At 52.1% G+C, this 16,695-nt stretch overlaps 1 protein-coding gene across 4 annotated transcripts; it reads left to right on the top strand.

Moving 5' to 3' along the window:
- Positions 1–2,525: 2,525 nt before the first annotated feature.
- On the top strand, positions 2,526–13,453 carry FAM3D (FAM3 metabolism regulating signaling molecule D). 4 transcript variants are annotated; one of them, XM_077184504.1, is made up of 11 exons: positions 2,526–2,772; positions 8,216–8,287; positions 8,986–9,047; positions 9,787–9,894; positions 10,214–10,234; positions 10,710–10,833; positions 11,084–11,142; positions 11,500–11,550; positions 12,504–12,588; positions 12,731–12,857; positions 13,061–13,453. In XM_077184504.1, the coding sequence occupies exons 3-11, from the start codon at positions 9,035–9,037 to the stop codon at positions 13,148–13,150; spliced, it is 678 nt and encodes a 225-aa protein (XP_077040619.1). In that variant the 5' UTR covers positions 2,526–2,772; positions 8,216–8,287; positions 8,986–9,034; the 3' UTR covers positions 13,151–13,453. The 4 variants fall into 4 exon arrangements, with proteins under 4 accessions (XP_077040619.1, XP_077040620.1, XP_054496226.1 ...); XM_077184505.1 differs by lacking the exon at positions 2,526–2,772 and having other exon boundaries at positions 8,072–8,287; XM_054640251.2 differs by lacking the exons at positions 2,526–2,772; positions 8,216–8,287 and having other exon boundaries at positions 8,659–9,047.
- The last annotated feature ends 3,242 nt before the right edge of the window (positions 13,454–16,695 follow it).

The following is a 16,695-nucleotide window of genomic DNA, read 5'->3' as shown; positions in this document are numbered from 1 at the left end:
GTGGGGAAGGGGGCTGGAAGACATCTAATTAATTTACTACTGCAGGTAAATAATAACAGGACAAGTGAACGAGAACCTTATTTACCCCCCAAATGCCCTGCAGCCCCAAGCTGGGGTGGCCAGACCCCCCTGTCCTGCTCTGCTGTAACCAACCAGCATCTCTGGCTGGCCCCATGTGCAGGACTGTCATGTGCTCCTTTTAATATTTGCTTTTCAATGACACAGACACACAGACCTGGCTACAAACAAACACCCCACTCACCCAGCACTAAGGTCCATCACCTGATGATGTCAGTACTCTGAAAAAAATGGAGGTGACAAATGGATGAAGCACCTGTGTGATTTGCACTACTGCCACCCCCTGCCACCACAAGACAGCCCCTGCCCGTGTCCCCAGCTTGGGAGAGATCAGGTGCCACTGTGCCAAACTGGGGACATTCAAAGGGCTCTGGTACAGTCACTCATCTGCCCTCTGCACTGCACCTCCCCTCAGAGTCTTGTCTCAGCCCATTTATTTATTGCACCTCATTGGCAAAAAAAGGAAAGACATCCCCTGGCCAGAGGGAAATGTCCCAATTAAAGAGCAAACGATGCAGTAAAACAGCAGAGCATTCTTGAGAGCCGTGGTAAAAGTGGCCACCTCTTGTCCTCAATTTATGCTGCTCCCATCACCCTGGGCATTATATTTGTGCTGACAAGGATCAGTTTAACCCCTGCCTGCAATCTAATAAAAAGCTGGCATGGTGCAAGCATGCATAATCTTTCTTCAGTGTCCTAGAATGGATGCAATAAAAAACTGCTGCTGCTGCTCGATGGTCACAGCCACTGCCTGGAATAAATAACTCCCTGTCTGAAGCCAGCAGTGGGAAGGGCTTTGGACCAGAGGTTTTTCAGACCCTCATCCCTTTATAGAACTTTATAATCAAGGGGTTGTTTAGGTCAGAAAAAACTTCCTAAGATCATCAAGTCCAACAGTTCCGCCAGCACTGCCCAGTTCACCACTAAACCATGACCCATGAGCCACATCTACACATCTTTTAAATCCCTCCAGTGACTCATCCTCCTCCCTGGTCAGCCTGTTCCAATTCTTGACAACCCTTTTGGTGAATAAATTGCTCCTAATATCCAATCTAGAACTCCCCCATACAGCTTGAGTTCACTTCCTCTTGTCCTGTTGCTCATTACTTGGGAGGAGAGACCGACCCCCATGTGGCAACAACCTCCTTTCAGGGAGCTGTAGGGAGCAGAAATGACCTTCCTGAGTCTCCTTTCCTCTGGGCTGAGCCCCCCAGGTCCAGCTTGGCACCCAGCACATCTGTGAGTGCAGCACGTGCCCCATGGCAGTCACCCAGCACCCCTCAGTATGTACCAGGGGCAAAGCAAAAGAAAAGTCCCAAAGGCCTTGTGCCATCGACAAACAACAGATTCTTGCCCCTCCCACCATTAACTGAGCAAGCCAGCACAGCAGAGCTGGCATTACGCTCTGCTACCCTTTGTAATGAAATCACTGCCTGGGCGCAAGAAACAAATTCAGCAATATGATACTAATAGGGTTAGAAATTTCCCATGCAAATATTAATAATTTATATCTACATGCTTTTTTTTTTAATACTGCCTGCAGTCTGTAGCAAGGGAGTGCTGAGGTCTACCAGCCTCTTGTCTGGAAAGGTGCAGGTGTTACCCTGGAGACAGAGCCCCCAACACGATTTCACCAGGGGCTCAGATTGGCTTTTGGAATCATGTCCTGGCCTATTTCAAAAAGGAGACAATGCTTAAACAGGAGCACTGCTTGCATGGACCAACGAGCAACAGGAGATGGATGTTGACCCTTGGGGTGCCCAGGCCCCTTCCCACAGGCATCTTTGCAACACCTGCACCAAGAGCCAGGGCTGCTGATGCCTCTGCAGCAGCCCAGGGTGCAACGAGCTGAGGCCCAGCTGCCACAGAACACACCAAGCAGCCACCTGAATCTTGAGAGAGCTGGCAGAAAAAGGAGCAACCTTTGGGCTGCAAAGTCAGAGGGATTTAGGGACTGAGGAGACAGGGGAAGGGGAGGACATTTTATTTTAGAGGTAGGGAAGGATTTGTGTTGAATGTCCTTTTTTTCAGCAGTAAAAAAGTCTCTGAAAGGAAGGGCAGTGACTGGGAGCCTGCAGGGTTGAAAGAGAAGCTAATTCCCTCAGACAGGCGTAATTGCTTCAATTCAGAATGGTAAAAATGTGAAATTAGGAATAATCAATGGCTGTTTATGATCTGTGTCTATACTGTGAATTCAGCTAATACGGAGTAATTACACCGCACTAATTCCTGGTATTTGTCATCGTTCTGTTGCAGAGGAGTCCTGCAGAACAATAAAAGCAGATTGGCTGTGCTGGGCCCACAGACCAGGGGCTGAGCACGGCACGAGATAATTTCTGTTCAATATACCAGCGGCTGTGAGTCCCCTGGATCCCTTTCCGTGCAGCAGCGCAGCCGGGGCTGGGCATTGGGATGCGCTGCACAACAGCACCCCCGGCAGCCGGCACACCGATTATCCATCCCTGCCGGTCGCACAGCACCTGCTGCCTCGCCCTCCTGCCCGATATTGTTATATCAGCCCTCCTGTAAAACTCTGTCCTCACGCAATTCCTCCCATCCGGCAGGAGGGAGCTGTGCCGGATGCTCGGTGACCCGCGGAACCTCGGGGCTGTGTCACGGGTTTGCCGGCATGATTCACTCCTTGGCCGCTGGAACAGCGCTGATTATGAGCTCTGCAGAAGGGCCAGAGGAGAGGTGAGCACAGGGCCGGGATTGCTCAGGGCAGGGTGAATAATCCTGCAGCAGCACAGGTGGGACGTGTGGCTGCAGGGACAGCCCTCGCTCCCTCCCTCAGCCTCGCATGTGGCATGCGGGAGTGCGTGCGGGTGGCGTTTAACACAAACACGGGAGGTACGGAGCGTTTCCTTTCCGAGAAGCTACACGTAACACCTGCAGTACTTCTGGAGGAGCAGTCTGAAACCATACACCCACTGTGCTTATCAGTGGCCAAACCTTTCCTAAGGGAATTTGTCATCAGTTTGTCCCACTGAGCTCACTCCTGAAAAGCAGCTTTCCCTGGGCACTGCAGAGCCCAGCCAGGGATCTCTGGGGGAAACCTCCCAGTGCTGAACTTCCACATCCTGGGAGGGACAGTCCTGCAGCCACTTTCTTGGCACCAGTGTCCCAATGCTTCCCACACTGAGGGTCAATGCACCCAGTGTTGACACATGGAGGGAGGAGAGCAGCTCCTCACCCACCAGCTCGCTCCTGCTGGTCTACCAGAGTGCTGCTGATCACAGTGCAGTGAGTTTGCACCATTGATTATTCATTCTCCAGTCTGGCAGCTTTTTGATACCACATCTATTATTTTTTTTCTTAATTCCTCTTTTACTATATCATGCAGAACCCCCTGAGGGAGCCTGCAAATAAGGTTTGGTAGATCTAATTTCTCCGCACCAGTAAATAATTTGCTGAGTCAAAACTTAGCTGGTGCCCCACTCCCAGCACTTGACACATTCCCTAATGTTAGGTGGGATTTAAAAGCCCATTTTTGCTGTGTGCCACAGTGGATGGGCAAAACCTGGGCTACCACAGGATGCAGAGATGGGGCATGAGGGCTCCCCACACCAGGGTGTGCCACAAGGAAAGCCCACAGCTCCCCATCCTTTCCTGTGGTTTCAGGGAAACATCTTGGATGAAATGTTCAGTTCCAGAGAGCAGAAGCATTTCACACACAATTTTGTTGTTGGAGGCTCGTGGCCCTGCTGATGGTTTTTGATCACTTCTTCTGCAAGCAGCAGAAATGGCTCCATCTCCGTGGAGGATTTGGTCCCTTGAAACAGGAGGGAAGCTCAGCATGGAACAGCCCTCCCCAGGGTGTTACAGTCCCTGTGCCCTGGGGCTGCTCCTGCAGGGCAGCAAGCAGGGGACACAGCAGGGAGGAGAGCTGGGTGCTCCAGGGCTTGGGGCACTTTGTTATTGAGCTGAGCTGGTTATTGCCAGCAGCTAAACAAACTAATAGGAGAGATATTTCCCCAGAGAGCAAGAAGGTTTTTGATTTAGACTGTGCTGTTTAAACTCAGACTCTCACCACAGCTAGAATTTCCTTCCGAGGGCAATAATTATCCCAATGCAGAACCCAGGCTTTTCTGTGTGTTTGCTTTTCTGCTCCCTGTCTGGAAGGGCTTGGTTTAGAGGCTGTGATTTCCCCCAGTGTTCAGCACCTCCTACACCTCTTGCCCAGCACTGAGGACCAGAACTGGGGGGAAGCAAAGAAAGGCTCAGGGCACAGCTTTATACAGAGATCACCTTCAGGTATTACACTAATTATCAGGAAGCAGCATTGCTCCTACAGGGGCTCTGCTCCAGCCCTGTGCAAGCTGCAGTCCCAAAGGCAGCACTGTTGCTGCCACCCCCACAACTCCTCCACTGGTTCTTGGATGAAAATTGCTTTAAAAGCTCCAAGAGAAGATGTTTGGTTCTTCTAAGTGGTAAGAATGAAAAAGAAAAAGGAAAGAAGGAATGGAAACACTTTTGTTCTTGGCTGCCAGGTAAATGAAGTGCAATGTTGGAAAAAATGGAGAGCCCCTAGTGCTAACTTCACTAGTGATTTCTTCCTTCAGAACCATAATAACAACAATGATAAATGATTAAAAATAAAACAGCCTAAATCTATACCTTGAGTTAACACAGGACTCCTTTTGAGTTCAGGACTGTTGCTGGATAAATAAATGCTTATTTGGAAAAGGAACCTCCAGCTTCCTGTCAATGACAGGCAAAAAAGCAGAACTCAGGCCCAGCCACACACATGCAGCACAGCTGGGGGGAAATCTCGAGGGATCAGGTTGTTCTGGGTTCTCCCAACTTTGGGGAACACCACTCCTGGCTTCATGCCCGCCTGTTCCCATTGCAGCGCCCCTGTCAGCCCAGTGTGCTGCTTTGGTGAAAGAGCAGAAAGTCAGGCTGCTGCCCACCCTGGGCGAGGGTTCCCAGAAAGGCAAGAGCCAAAGGGAGGAAAACCTGCGCAGGAAGCGCTGCTGGCCGCAGCAGTGAGTGAGGGTTCTGCTCTCCTGCCACGGGGAGCTGCTCCCGGCGCTGCGGGCTGAGCCCAGCCCCACCAGGCACGGAGATAAGGAGGTATCAGGCTCGGGGAGGTGCCACGGAGGGCTGGGCAGGCTGGGCAGGTGCCGAGCACATGGAGCCCCAGCCGGCCGGGATGTGCCAGCGCCCCCGGAGCCCGCCGGGACCCTGAGCGGTACGTGGGCTTGGCCCGTCCCGGCCGGGGAGATGCTCTGGAGCATGACTGAATAATGTGCTTTCCTCGGGACTTGCTGGCAGGTTAGGGGGTTGCCTGGGGAGGGGTTTAGCTGTTCTTCCATCTCGTAGGAGACGGGAGAGGAGGTGAAGGGGAAGCCCCGGGCATCCTTTCCATGGGCGCAGCTGGGCTGGGGTCATGGGCTGAGCTGAGGAGCTCCCTGTGCCATCCCTGAGCGGGGATGGGCTGGAGGCAGCCCTGTGCTGTGCTCTGGGGGCCAGAGCATCGTGGCCATGGGTGAATTTGCAGGGTGTTCACTCTGCAAAGTGCGGGGCTTGTCCAAGGTCAGGCTGCTGCTCAGGATCGTCTGTTTTCTCCTGCACTGCTGAAAGGGTTGGTGTAGGGACCAGGTCTTGCTGCCCACACAGCACCAGTTACTGAATTACCAGTTACAGAATTACTTCCTTTAAAAACTGAAGGCATCAGCTGGAATTTTGAGATGGAAGGGTAGGAGGACACAAGGTACCAAGTGCTTTTTGGTGGAAAGCAGCAAAACACCCCAGATAACTGTGGGCTCATGCCAGGGCCAGTTCTGCCATAAGATTCCCTCTCCAGCCATTTGGTGGATGCGGAAGCTGGCCAAGCATTTTTACAAGCAAGAAAATTTATAAAGCTCTCTAGCAAACAGCACCCTCCTATTGATCAACTCAGCGAAGTTTAGTCAGACTGATTCCTTTTGAGACTGAAAATGGCACTGTAGCATCCTGCATTCTCCTGTGGTGATAAACCCTGAACACAGGGTGGATGTGCTGCCACCCTGCCAGTCCCTCCTCTGCACTCTGCATTCAGCTGTGCAGGAAAACCCTGGATTTTGGGTGGGTGACTCAGGGGCGGTGGGCATCTGGCCGTCACCCTTTTTGGGGTTGCATCCCCACTCTTCACCAAAATGGTTTTGTTCGCAGTCAGGGACCTGTTGGGAGGGAGAGGGACATGTGGGGCTCAAAAGCAAGGGAAAAATAATTTTTTTTTTAAAAATTAAAAAAATTTTAAAAGGCAGAATTTTGTGGGGAAGAGAAGTGAAGTTTTCCTGCAGCACTGAGGGGGAACAGGAACAGTGACCGGGTGCATCCTGGAAGGGCTCCCCGGGAGGGCAGGGATCTGTCTGTCTGTCTGTCTGTCTGTTCCTCAGAAGCAGTGACTCAGCTCCGCCAAGCGGCGCTTCAGGCCAGAGCAGGCTGGGGTGGAGCTTTTTCCTTTTCAACACCGCGAGCCGCTGTCGCAATATTTGTCCAAGAACTTTCTTGTTCCTGAAATGATTTTTTAAGCAAACAAGTTTGAGGCTTATTAGACAAATAACTGTTTAACACCTATCACAATTCCTTCTTTTCTCCCTCTCCTGCCAGCAGCTCTCTGGCAGATGCCAAAACACAGGTGCCTTTTATTCTGGCATAACTCTAGAAAGAAAAAAAAATTATCAGTGCAAACAATTAAAAAATAATATAATAGAAGTCCCAGGACAGGGCCACTCTCTTGTAATGCAATCAGGCTCTAGGAATTTCAGCACCAAGGGACTCCACCCAATAAATTTTATCTAGGATTAAGGTGAAGATAAATAGCCCAAAAAAATATATGACTTCCCTAAAGCACTGGCATTTATTGGTTTATTTTTCCATTTCTCTTCCTCTGCAATGAAATCAATATGTGCAAAGAATAAAAACACAGCTTTGGTGAAGGGGAGGGCTGTGCAATGGGCCCCAGTGAGGCCAGTGTTCACTGTAGGACTAGGGACCCAACAGGGAAGGTTCTGCAAACCCAGAAGAGTTTTTCTCCACTCACTGTGTTCAAATCACACCCCAGGTCTGAATCCTCACCAGATCCAGGCTCTGCTCAGGGCACTTGTGGGGAAGACAACAAGCTCCCCAGGCCAATTTTGAAGTCTTCACAACTTGCCAAGGGGGATTGTGTGAACTGGCCCCATTTCCAACCCCATCATCAAATCAGGCATGGGATGGGGAGCCAGAAATGGGAAGAGGGTCCCTGTGTTTATAAACTTTATGCTGAAAGGAACAAAAGGGAAGAACCTCGTGCTGCCCCTCCAGATCCGACCACAGGCAACATTTGTCCTCTAAAACCTTTAAACTGTCCTTTTTCAGGTCTGTGAATCTTATCCCAGCTCAGTGAAATGGGCTTGCTCATGCCAGTTCTGACACAAGCCTTAAAATCCATTTCAGAGTGACCGTGCTGAGGGCTGGGGTGTGGGGAAGGGCTTGTGGCATCACAGACCCCCCCTGCCACCTGCCATGGGGACAGACTCCTGCTCACAGCCAGCCTTCCTCTGAGGGGAACAGCTGCAGAGAGAGGGGAGATGCTGCTGGGAAGCCAGAGTGCCCAGCTGATACACAAACAAAAACACTTGGTCTGGGTACCTGGGGGGGCACAAATCCCTCCCAAGGCTTCCCCTGAAGTGCAGCTCCCATGGGGAGCTGGGAGCAGCTTTGGCAGACTGTCCTTGCTGCAGTGTCACAGCAGGTCTGGGGACAGCAAGGGGTGTCATGGGGAGGAGTGCCAGGCTCCAGAAACCTCAGCTGAAACTGATGGGGCTGCCTAAAACCCCAGACAGTGATGCTGCAGCCCGCCCCTCAGGGAGCCTCTCCTCGGGACCCTGAGGGGGGACACAGCTCCATCCAGGCCAGGGTCAATAACACAGCCAGCCCTGGGAGGGACCCACAGCAGGGCTGGGCAGGAGGAAAAGCTCTTCTCTCCTTCCTCGTGACGCAGCAGCCTGAAATCAACATTCAGCCCAGCCCTGCCACAGCCCGCTGCTCCTATTTACCCTTCAAACAGGAAAAGCAACTCTCAGCACAGCTCACTGACAAATTTTCTGTCAAACATTACTGAAGGGCTGCTTTAGTTGCTCATGAACTCCCTGCACCCATCTCACAGGTGACAATTGAGCACAGGGCTCCAGCACTGCCAGGACAGAGGTTCAGCAGACTGCAGCCCCGCATTTCCCAGGTAGGAGTGGTCCCAGCCCCTGGGGAGCCCAGCGTGTGGGGTGGCAGTGCCTGTGCCATCGCTCAGGGTGGCACTGGGACACAGGACAGAGGGCAGCAGGTGGATTCTCCAGGGTGGGAATAGTTCATGCTCCAAATGACAGCCCCTCCCTGTCCACGGGGAGAGGACGCTCCAGGATTTGGCCAGATGGAAATTCCTGGGTTTCAGTGTCCACAAAGCTGGCGGCTCCCCTCAGCACAGTGGTGCTGCCCTTCCTCCCATCTCCTTTGGATTTTAAGGAAGACAAGCTTGATCCCAGAGACCAGATCACAGCTTCTCCTCAGACAGCATTTTGCAGTGCCCAATATTTGAAATCTGCCTTGCATCATCCCAGAAGAAAATGCAGCACAGCTCTGATTGAAAGTGTCCTCATTGCTACCAGCAGAACAGAAAAGGCTGGTCCAGGGCATGAACAAGGAGCACAGGGGGCTCCTGCAGACATGGGGAGGGTTCAGAGGCTCCAGAAGGAAGCTCAGGCAGTGCAGCTGCTCCAGGATTTAATCAGGGTGGGACCTTCTGCCTGGTAAGAATTTGTATATCTTTGATGACATCCTCACTATTGCAAATGTGACTGAACATAGCAACCACTTTCTCATCTAGAATCTGCCTGGCTTTGGTGGGTCACAGGCACTCTTTAAGGCATTGCCTTCTTTCCTCAGGGTGACCTGTGGCTGTCAGTCCTTCCCAGCTGTGCTCCTGCCCACCACCATGCGGGTAACAAGTAAGGAGGGACACATTTACTTTTCTCTGGTTTTCTATGGTTCTTTATGCCTCCTTCTCATTTAAATGATGCCTTCTAGGCCCAGCAGCCCTGTTCTTCTCCTGCCAGGGACATGGGAAAGGGCCTTTGTGTAAGCATCAGGTTTTTACAAGATTTGTGTCAATTTCAGCCTGTTGTATTTTTCCCAGTGAAACCTTCTGTGACTGGGAAGAGATGGCTACTGAGACGTTCCTGGTTCCATAAGAGCCATTCAGCTGCAATAAAAGTACATTTTTCTGCTCTCTTTCCATGCAGGACTGGAACGTTTTGCTCTGATGAGCGCTGCTTTAAAGCCAAATGCCAATCACAGTTGTATCAGCAGCTGCTCTGCTGTAGCTAGTGACTAATTGGGGGATAGCAGCCTTCCCAGCACTGGGAACATAAGAAATATTTGGATTTACACAGCCTTCTGAGTAATTATCAGATTTACTTTAACATAGAGAGAAATATGAATAGTGCCTCCCAGCAGAGCAGAAATGCCTATCTGGGCACCACCACATACTCTGGAGATGGTAATTAAGAGATCAGAATCCATTTGGAGGCTGAGGGATTGTTAGCTGCCTTCCCACACCGTGCAGGCGCTGGCTGTCACCCTGTGCCTGGTAACCTGGGGACACAAGGATCAAATCCAAAGAACCAGGGGGATGGTCCTGTGCCTGCCCCTCCTGCAACTCTCACCCCGCCCCTCTCGCACACCCAGGTGTGATCCGGGCCGTGGTGCTGCTCCTCACCCTGCTGGGCACCTGGCTCCTCATGCAGACCTACTTCCAGCACAGCTGGAGAGCCATCAGCCTGCGCAGCTGGCTCGGTGAGGCACCGGGGGCGCCGGAGGGAGGCTGGGAGAGGTTCCATGTGAGCCAGAGCTGGGTACAGCTGCCCTGAGCACTGAGATTTCCAGCCTCTGAACGGGCCTTCAGCCACCAGCTCTGACCAGCAGAGCAGGAGGGGACAGTGTGGTGTGTGTGGTGTGTGGTGTGGTGGGAAGCTGCGCTGGGGCGGGTGGGTCCAGGCATGCCTGCAACCATGGGAAGCAGTTTTAGAGAGCTGGTGCCTGAACAGCTGCTCCTGGCTTGGGGAAAAGCCAGCAGCTCTCCAGGGTGTCTAATCCTCCTCCTTGATACCCACAGGTGCCTCGAAGAAGCCCAGCAGTGAGTATTGCTCTCGACTTCATCACACAACTCCAGGGTTCAGGGGGATGGTGGAAGCCTGGGATCTCCTTCAAGAGCCCCTTCCCTGAGGCAAAAATCCCCCTCACCCAAACACAGGGGATTTTGTTATTGCACACAGCAGTGGGTCTTTGGCAGGCCCCTGCCTTGGCCAAGAATGGGGAAACTGTGGGCAGAAAAGCCCAAAGGTCTTGCCTTGGACACCAGCTCTAAATGCTCCTGGCACACAGCGTGTGTCACACCTGGAGCAGCACCTGGCCTTGGCACCATAAACCTCAAACAAGAAGCTGGTCCCAGCCCCAGGACAAGCCTCCTTCATGGAATAAATTGGTCCAGGTGTTGCCCCCTTGGTGGGCCAGTATATCCCAGTCCAGCCCCTCTCAGCCCCTCAGGGACACAGCCAGTGTCTCCCCATGGGGACCAAGCCATGACCTTCAGCTCCACCCCTCCCTCACAGGTGAGAAGCTGCCCCGGCACAAGTGTGGGAACCAGAAGAGCTGCCCCCAGAATCATTTTGCCTTCAAGATCATCAGTGGTGCTGCAAATGTGGTGGGACCCTCGATCTGCTTTGAAGATTTGGTGTAAGCAGCACATGGCAGGGACACGGCAGCCGTGGCTGGCCTGGCCTCCAAGAGGACAAGTCTGGTCTCTGCCAAGCACATCAATCACAATCACAGTGTATTTGTGGTTAAAAAAATTTTAAATAGATTTCTTTGCTACCACTTTTGGTTATTTTGCCATCTACAGCCACTTCAGCCCACCACAGTTTCACTGGTGCAGCATCCCCAGGGCATCCCTGCACTCACTGGTGCTCTCTGCTTTCCTTTCCAGCCTCATGAGCAGCGTGAAAAACAACATTGGCAGAGGCCTGAACATTGCACTGGTGAATGGTGAGTCAGAAGGCACTGACCCCCTTCTCCCCTCTGCCAGGGTCCTTCCTTCCCCAGGAAAGCACAGGCCACTGAAAACCCCTTCCCAGGCACTGAGGCTGAGCCAAAAGCACATCCATCTGGTGTTGCATGGGGAGCACAGCCACAATTACAGCTGCAAGCACTGCCAGTGAGAAGGGAACAAACCCACCTGGGTTGTGCACAACCAGCTCCACAAACTCCTCCAAGCAACAGTGACCATCACAGCAGTCACAACATACTCAGGGAAGAGCAAAGCATTTTGCTCATGGCCAGGCAAGGCCCAGAGCCACCCCAGTGCAAACTCACTGTGCTCTGTTTTCAATTTTAACCTTTCAGGAACAACTGGGAAGCTCCTGAAAACCGATGCCTTCGACATGTACTCTGGAGGTAAGCACAGTCACCCTGCTCCTGGGTGGCTCCCAGCCAGGGCTCACACCAGCACTGCTGGCTGCTTTTCTGTCATGTATTTAATGATAAAGTCAAGTGGGCTTTGACCTGACTTGCCAGTCTGGGTGGTAAAACCCCAGCTCTCCCTGAGACCATCAAGCATAGAGTCCTCACAATGCTTCCATATCCAAGACTGGCTTCTCGCTGCTTTTACAAGCATGTAATAGCCTGGAAAACATGATTTCACTCACCAGAATAAACCAAGGCACTTGAGACTTGTGTAAGGTACTTTCTGAGATCAGGTAGTTCCACTTATGCTGATACTTTGCGACCTGTAACTCAGTTTTTGCATACTGGTGAGCAGCAGCTCATTCCCCTGCCTTTCACAGCAGGATAAATGAGGGAGCTCAGGGAGACAGGGCCCCCTCAATCATTCCTTGGGTTTGCAACCTACTCTTGGTAACTGGTTTTAAGGAGAATCACCAATTTAATGAGATTTCCAGCCAGGTTTGTGAGATGCTCGGGGAAGAAGGCAGCAGTCAGCTCATGTGCCACTAGATGGGGCCTTGGATTCAAGCATCCCACAGATGCGGGATGAGGAGAAATTCCCCCAGTCCAACCAGAGGCACCATGGCAGGGAAGGCGGCTCTGAGGCCAGGCAGGTTCATTTCTTGTGTTGGGAGGTAAATTCACACAGCTGGATTTCAGAATTAGCAAGCAAAGTTTAGGAGGAATTTCCACCCTGCAGTTGTTCCAAAAGGAGGACGTCAGTCCTGAGCACTCCAGGAGAGCCCAGGAGGGAACCCAGGATGGGGAATGCATCATTTGGGAGCCCCCCATTCCCCCAAATCCTGGGTAGCACCAGCACAGTCAGGTTATTTCCCACCAGCTCAGAGGAGGCTCTCCCAGCTACCATGCAGAAGCACCTCCTAAATCCCTTTTTTCTCTCCCAGATGTTACCAACCTGCAGACCTTCCTCCAAGGGATCAAGCATGGCACCCTTGTGCTCTTAGCAAGCTACGACGATGCTGCCACAAAGTGAGTTTGCCCACAGAAGCAACACCAGGCTCCCCAAAAACACACAGCCAGGGGAGCTGGGCATGCTGCTGCCACCAACAGAGAGGGGGAAAGAGGGGACACCCAGCTGGCAGCACAGTGACACCCTCTTTCCCTCTTTCAGGATGAATGCCAAAGTGCGGGCGTATTTCACGGAGCTGGGCAGCAGCCACGTGGGCACGCTGGGATTCCGGGACAACTGGGTCTTCCTGGGAGCAAAAGGGCTGATGAACAAGAGCCCCTTTGAAAAGGTACCTGGCCCTCCCCTGCTGTGAGCTCTGCAGGCTCCATCCTCTTCATGGCACCCCCCGAGCTGCACCTCACCCACCTGTGTGCAGAGGACAAGGACCAGTGGCATTGTCCCCACACCAAACCCAGCTGCAGCTTTTGCCACCTGGCAAACCTGCAGTGCTCCAACCTCCTCATTCATCTTCTCTCTCTCCTTTTCCTGCAGCACATTAAAAATGATAAAGAGACAAATAAATACGAGGGCTGGCCTGAGCTGTTGGAGATGGAGGGCTGTGCCCCCAGGAAGATGGACTAGCACCGAGCTCCAGCCTGCCACGGAGGGCAGCCTGACCAGTCACACAGGGACACCAGCCCCATCCAGGGGACTGCAGCCTCTCCACTGCCAGGCCACAGAGTCCAGCAGCTGCTACCTGCTCACAGGAACTCGCTGTTTCACAGCAGGAGCTGTGCAGGGCTTGGAGAAGAGCTGTACAAGTGCCTGCAGAGCTGAGCAGACACATGGCCAGGCTGCAGCCAAGCCATCCTCATCTGTGGGTCAGTTTTGGGTATTTTATTTTTCTATCTTTTAACTAAAAAACTTTGTAGAAGTTTCTGTAAATTTCTTAAATGAGATTTCTAATTACGAAACACTACCTTCTCCTTTCCATTTTCAAGCATAATCAACACTTTCCCCCGCAGGCAGAGCCTGCCAGGTCCTGTGCCACCAGTTGAGCATCACCATCACCCATCCCACAACCCTGCTCACAGGAGCTCCCCCTCCCCACATGGCACAGGGAAAAGTCATCCCTGGGGATGCTCAGACTTTGGTGGCTTCCCCTTGGAGTTCTTGCCAATGTCTTACAGCCTCCTACAGCCACAATAAGGCCAGAAGTCCACAGGGATAGCATGCAGCCATGTAGGTTAATATTTGCAGACCAAACTATCAATCCTGGGTGTTACAAACTGGTTTAAACCCAGAAGAGCAAAGAAAACTAAGACTCTGTGTATAAAACAGAAGGAATTTTGAAGGTTCAAAATACTCACGAAAAACAAACAAGATTAAACGTTGATGCCAAAAAATTGATATATTTTGATTCAATAGTAAGAGAGGCAAAGAGACAGAAAGTCAGGAAAAGTTAGAAAATGCTAGGATTACTTTTAAAAGCACAGGATAGTCACGACCTCACTGTGCTGCCTTGGTTGCTGCTGAGACAGGGTGGGGGGAGTGGAGCAGGTTGTGCCCTGTTTTTTTCTGCTGTTTGAAGTGTCTCATCTGCCCTCCCCAGCCTCAGGAGCAGTGTGGCTGGAATGTGGCTGCCCGTGCTCGGGATGCAGGAGCCCTGCCCGGCCTCTGCAGCTGAACCTTGGTCTGCTCGTGGAGCTCCCTCCCTGCCACGGGGCACAGGAGCAGGGCAGGGGTTCCACAGCTCCCTCCTGACCTCGGTCCAGGGCTGCAGGATCCTTGGGGGATCTCCCCAAGCAGCCAGTGTCAGCTCCTGGAGGCCTCAGGGTGTGGTGGACACGGGGGAAAGGCAAAGGTCAGGGATTCTGCCCCTCACTTTCCCCTCCACATTCTGCACCAGTTTCGCCTTCCTTTTTATGGGCTTCAAGGCAGGCTACTCACAGTCCATTCCACCCGTAGTTTTCGGGTGCTCAAAAGTGACTATGATAAACAAACATAATGACAGAGCACTTTTTTAAGCCATTCTCTTTTTATCATGTTCTTACACTGGGTTAAATCCAGGCTAAATTCTCTGTGGCACATCCCCATCAAAGGTCAGGATAATGCCAGGGATGTGCCAACCCTGAGATGGATGGATGGACAGACGGATGGATGGACGGATGGATGGACGGACGGACGGATGGATGGACGGATGGATGGACGGACGGACGGACGGACGGATGGATGGATGGATGGATGGATGGATGGATGGATGGATGATGAGCAGGTTTCACAGGCAGCTGAAGTTGTGCAGCACAACCAATAGGTGGGAGCCTTTTACCGGCAGAGCCGGAGCCGGCATCGCTCCGGAGGGATTCAACGCGCCCGGGTCAGGCACGCACCGGAGCTGCAGCCCAGCCTGGGGCAGCCGACACCACCTGGAGAGGAAAGATCCCTGCCCGAGGGCGAGCAGGAAAGCCCCACAGTGCTCCTAGAGCAGTCCCCACGCTCTGCCCAGCACCGAGTAGGTCCTGGGGAGCAGCTGCCCTGCTCCTGCCCAGAGGCATCAGCCAAGCACGGTCTGTTCCCAACCCCTCCCCGAGCCCGGCACTGCTGGGATCAGATCAGCTGCGCTGGGCTTATCTGCCATCAGAGACAGGGATGAATTTGCATCATGTACAGACTTTAATTTCCAATGATTGTATCTGGTTTTTCTCCATTCTCTGAAGCAGACCGGAAGTTTTGCAAAACATGAGGATGGAGTGTTTCTCCTGGAGCATTTGAAGGATAACAGACTGTCCTGCACAGCCTTCTCTGCTTCCAACAGCCCCTGCACAGCTCCAAGCAGGCAGTTCACAGGGTTATGGGTGCCCTCGGGTCACCCCAGGGGAGCAGAAGTGAGGAACAAGGCAGGACAAGGCCAGGAAAGGCACAGCCTGCCCTGTGCTGGCCACCTGCAGAATGAAACCTGGGTCCAAAACTCAGCACCACCAATCAATTGGTTTTCCCTAAACAAGGAAAATTCCCCACATAAACAATGCAACACCTATAAGAACTTCCAAAGGCAGAACTGAAATAAAACCCCAAAACAGCCACCACAGAGGAATCCCCGAAGAGGTGTAGTATTTTATCCCAGCTTATCCTCCCATGCTCTCAGCACACACCTGATGGCACTGAGGGAAACCTGTGCCATAAATCGATCCCTAAATCTGCTGCAACAACAGCAGTTAATCCCAAGAGCTGAATCATCCCTACCCGTGGCACAGCAAGAAATAACACAGACACAACAGCCCTGCCGAGCTGCCAGCATAAATATGCCAACTATTTTAAGCCCCTCAAAGGATCTAGATTCACTCATAAACCAAACTGAAAACAGCCCAAGAGCTGTAAAGGTGGCTCCACAGGGTAAACCAGAGCACAGCATCAACCTCAGCCCCAAAAACAACCAGCCCCATTCAGCTGCAGGAAACTCTTCCTACCCCTCCTCAGTGCACATTAGAAATCTGGTTTAAAGCCAAAATCAAGGAGATTTATGTTTCAGCATGCTACAGGCAGTTAAAACTAGCTCTGAATCCATCACAGAGCAGTTACTAAGGTACATCACTATTTTCAAGAAATAGGGAGAGCTAAAAGTGCAATTCCTGTGCAGGGACCTTCAGTAGCAGCCAATGTTTTGAAGAGCCATTCCTGCCAGAGTCCCTGTGTCCTGATAAATAAATCAGAGTTTTTTAAATATCCAGACACTGAGAAGCAGGGAATAAATATGAATTCATGAGTCAATTTGAACTTGCTAATTTCTTTAAAAGGATCTGAAAAGGATACTGGGTGCAGGGACAGCAATCTCCAAATGAAGTTTTGCAGTGCCATGGCATTTTGAAAGCTGTGTTACTGCAGGGACAGGCACCTACCTGGCTGCTCTGCACTGTGCCACATCCCCAGAGTCTTCACCAAACACGAGCCTGAGCCACCCAGACTCCCTTCAGGTCACCTGGGCTCACCTGGACTCACAGGAGACACCGAGGCTGCAGCAGCAAACAGGCAGCCTGGGGTGTTTGTGAGAGCAAAGTTTGCAAAATCCAGGGCTGCAACAGGAGCCAAGAGCCAGGATGCAGACAGGCAGCAGAGGGATAATCTTCCTTTATTTTTTGGGGTCCATTTGGGCAGAGCACCACAGGAGTATCTAGGAAAGATGCCACAGG

Source organism: Agelaius phoeniceus, chromosome 11, assembly GCF_051311805.1.
Source record: "Agelaius phoeniceus isolate bAgePho1 chromosome 11, bAgePho1.hap1, whole genome shotgun sequence".
NCBI classification, from domain to species: domain Eukaryota; kingdom Metazoa; phylum Chordata; class Aves; order Passeriformes; family Icteridae; genus Agelaius; species Agelaius phoeniceus.
The sequence above is the reverse complement of the archived record's forward strand: the minus strand, read 5'-3'. Positions and strand labels throughout refer to the sequence as shown.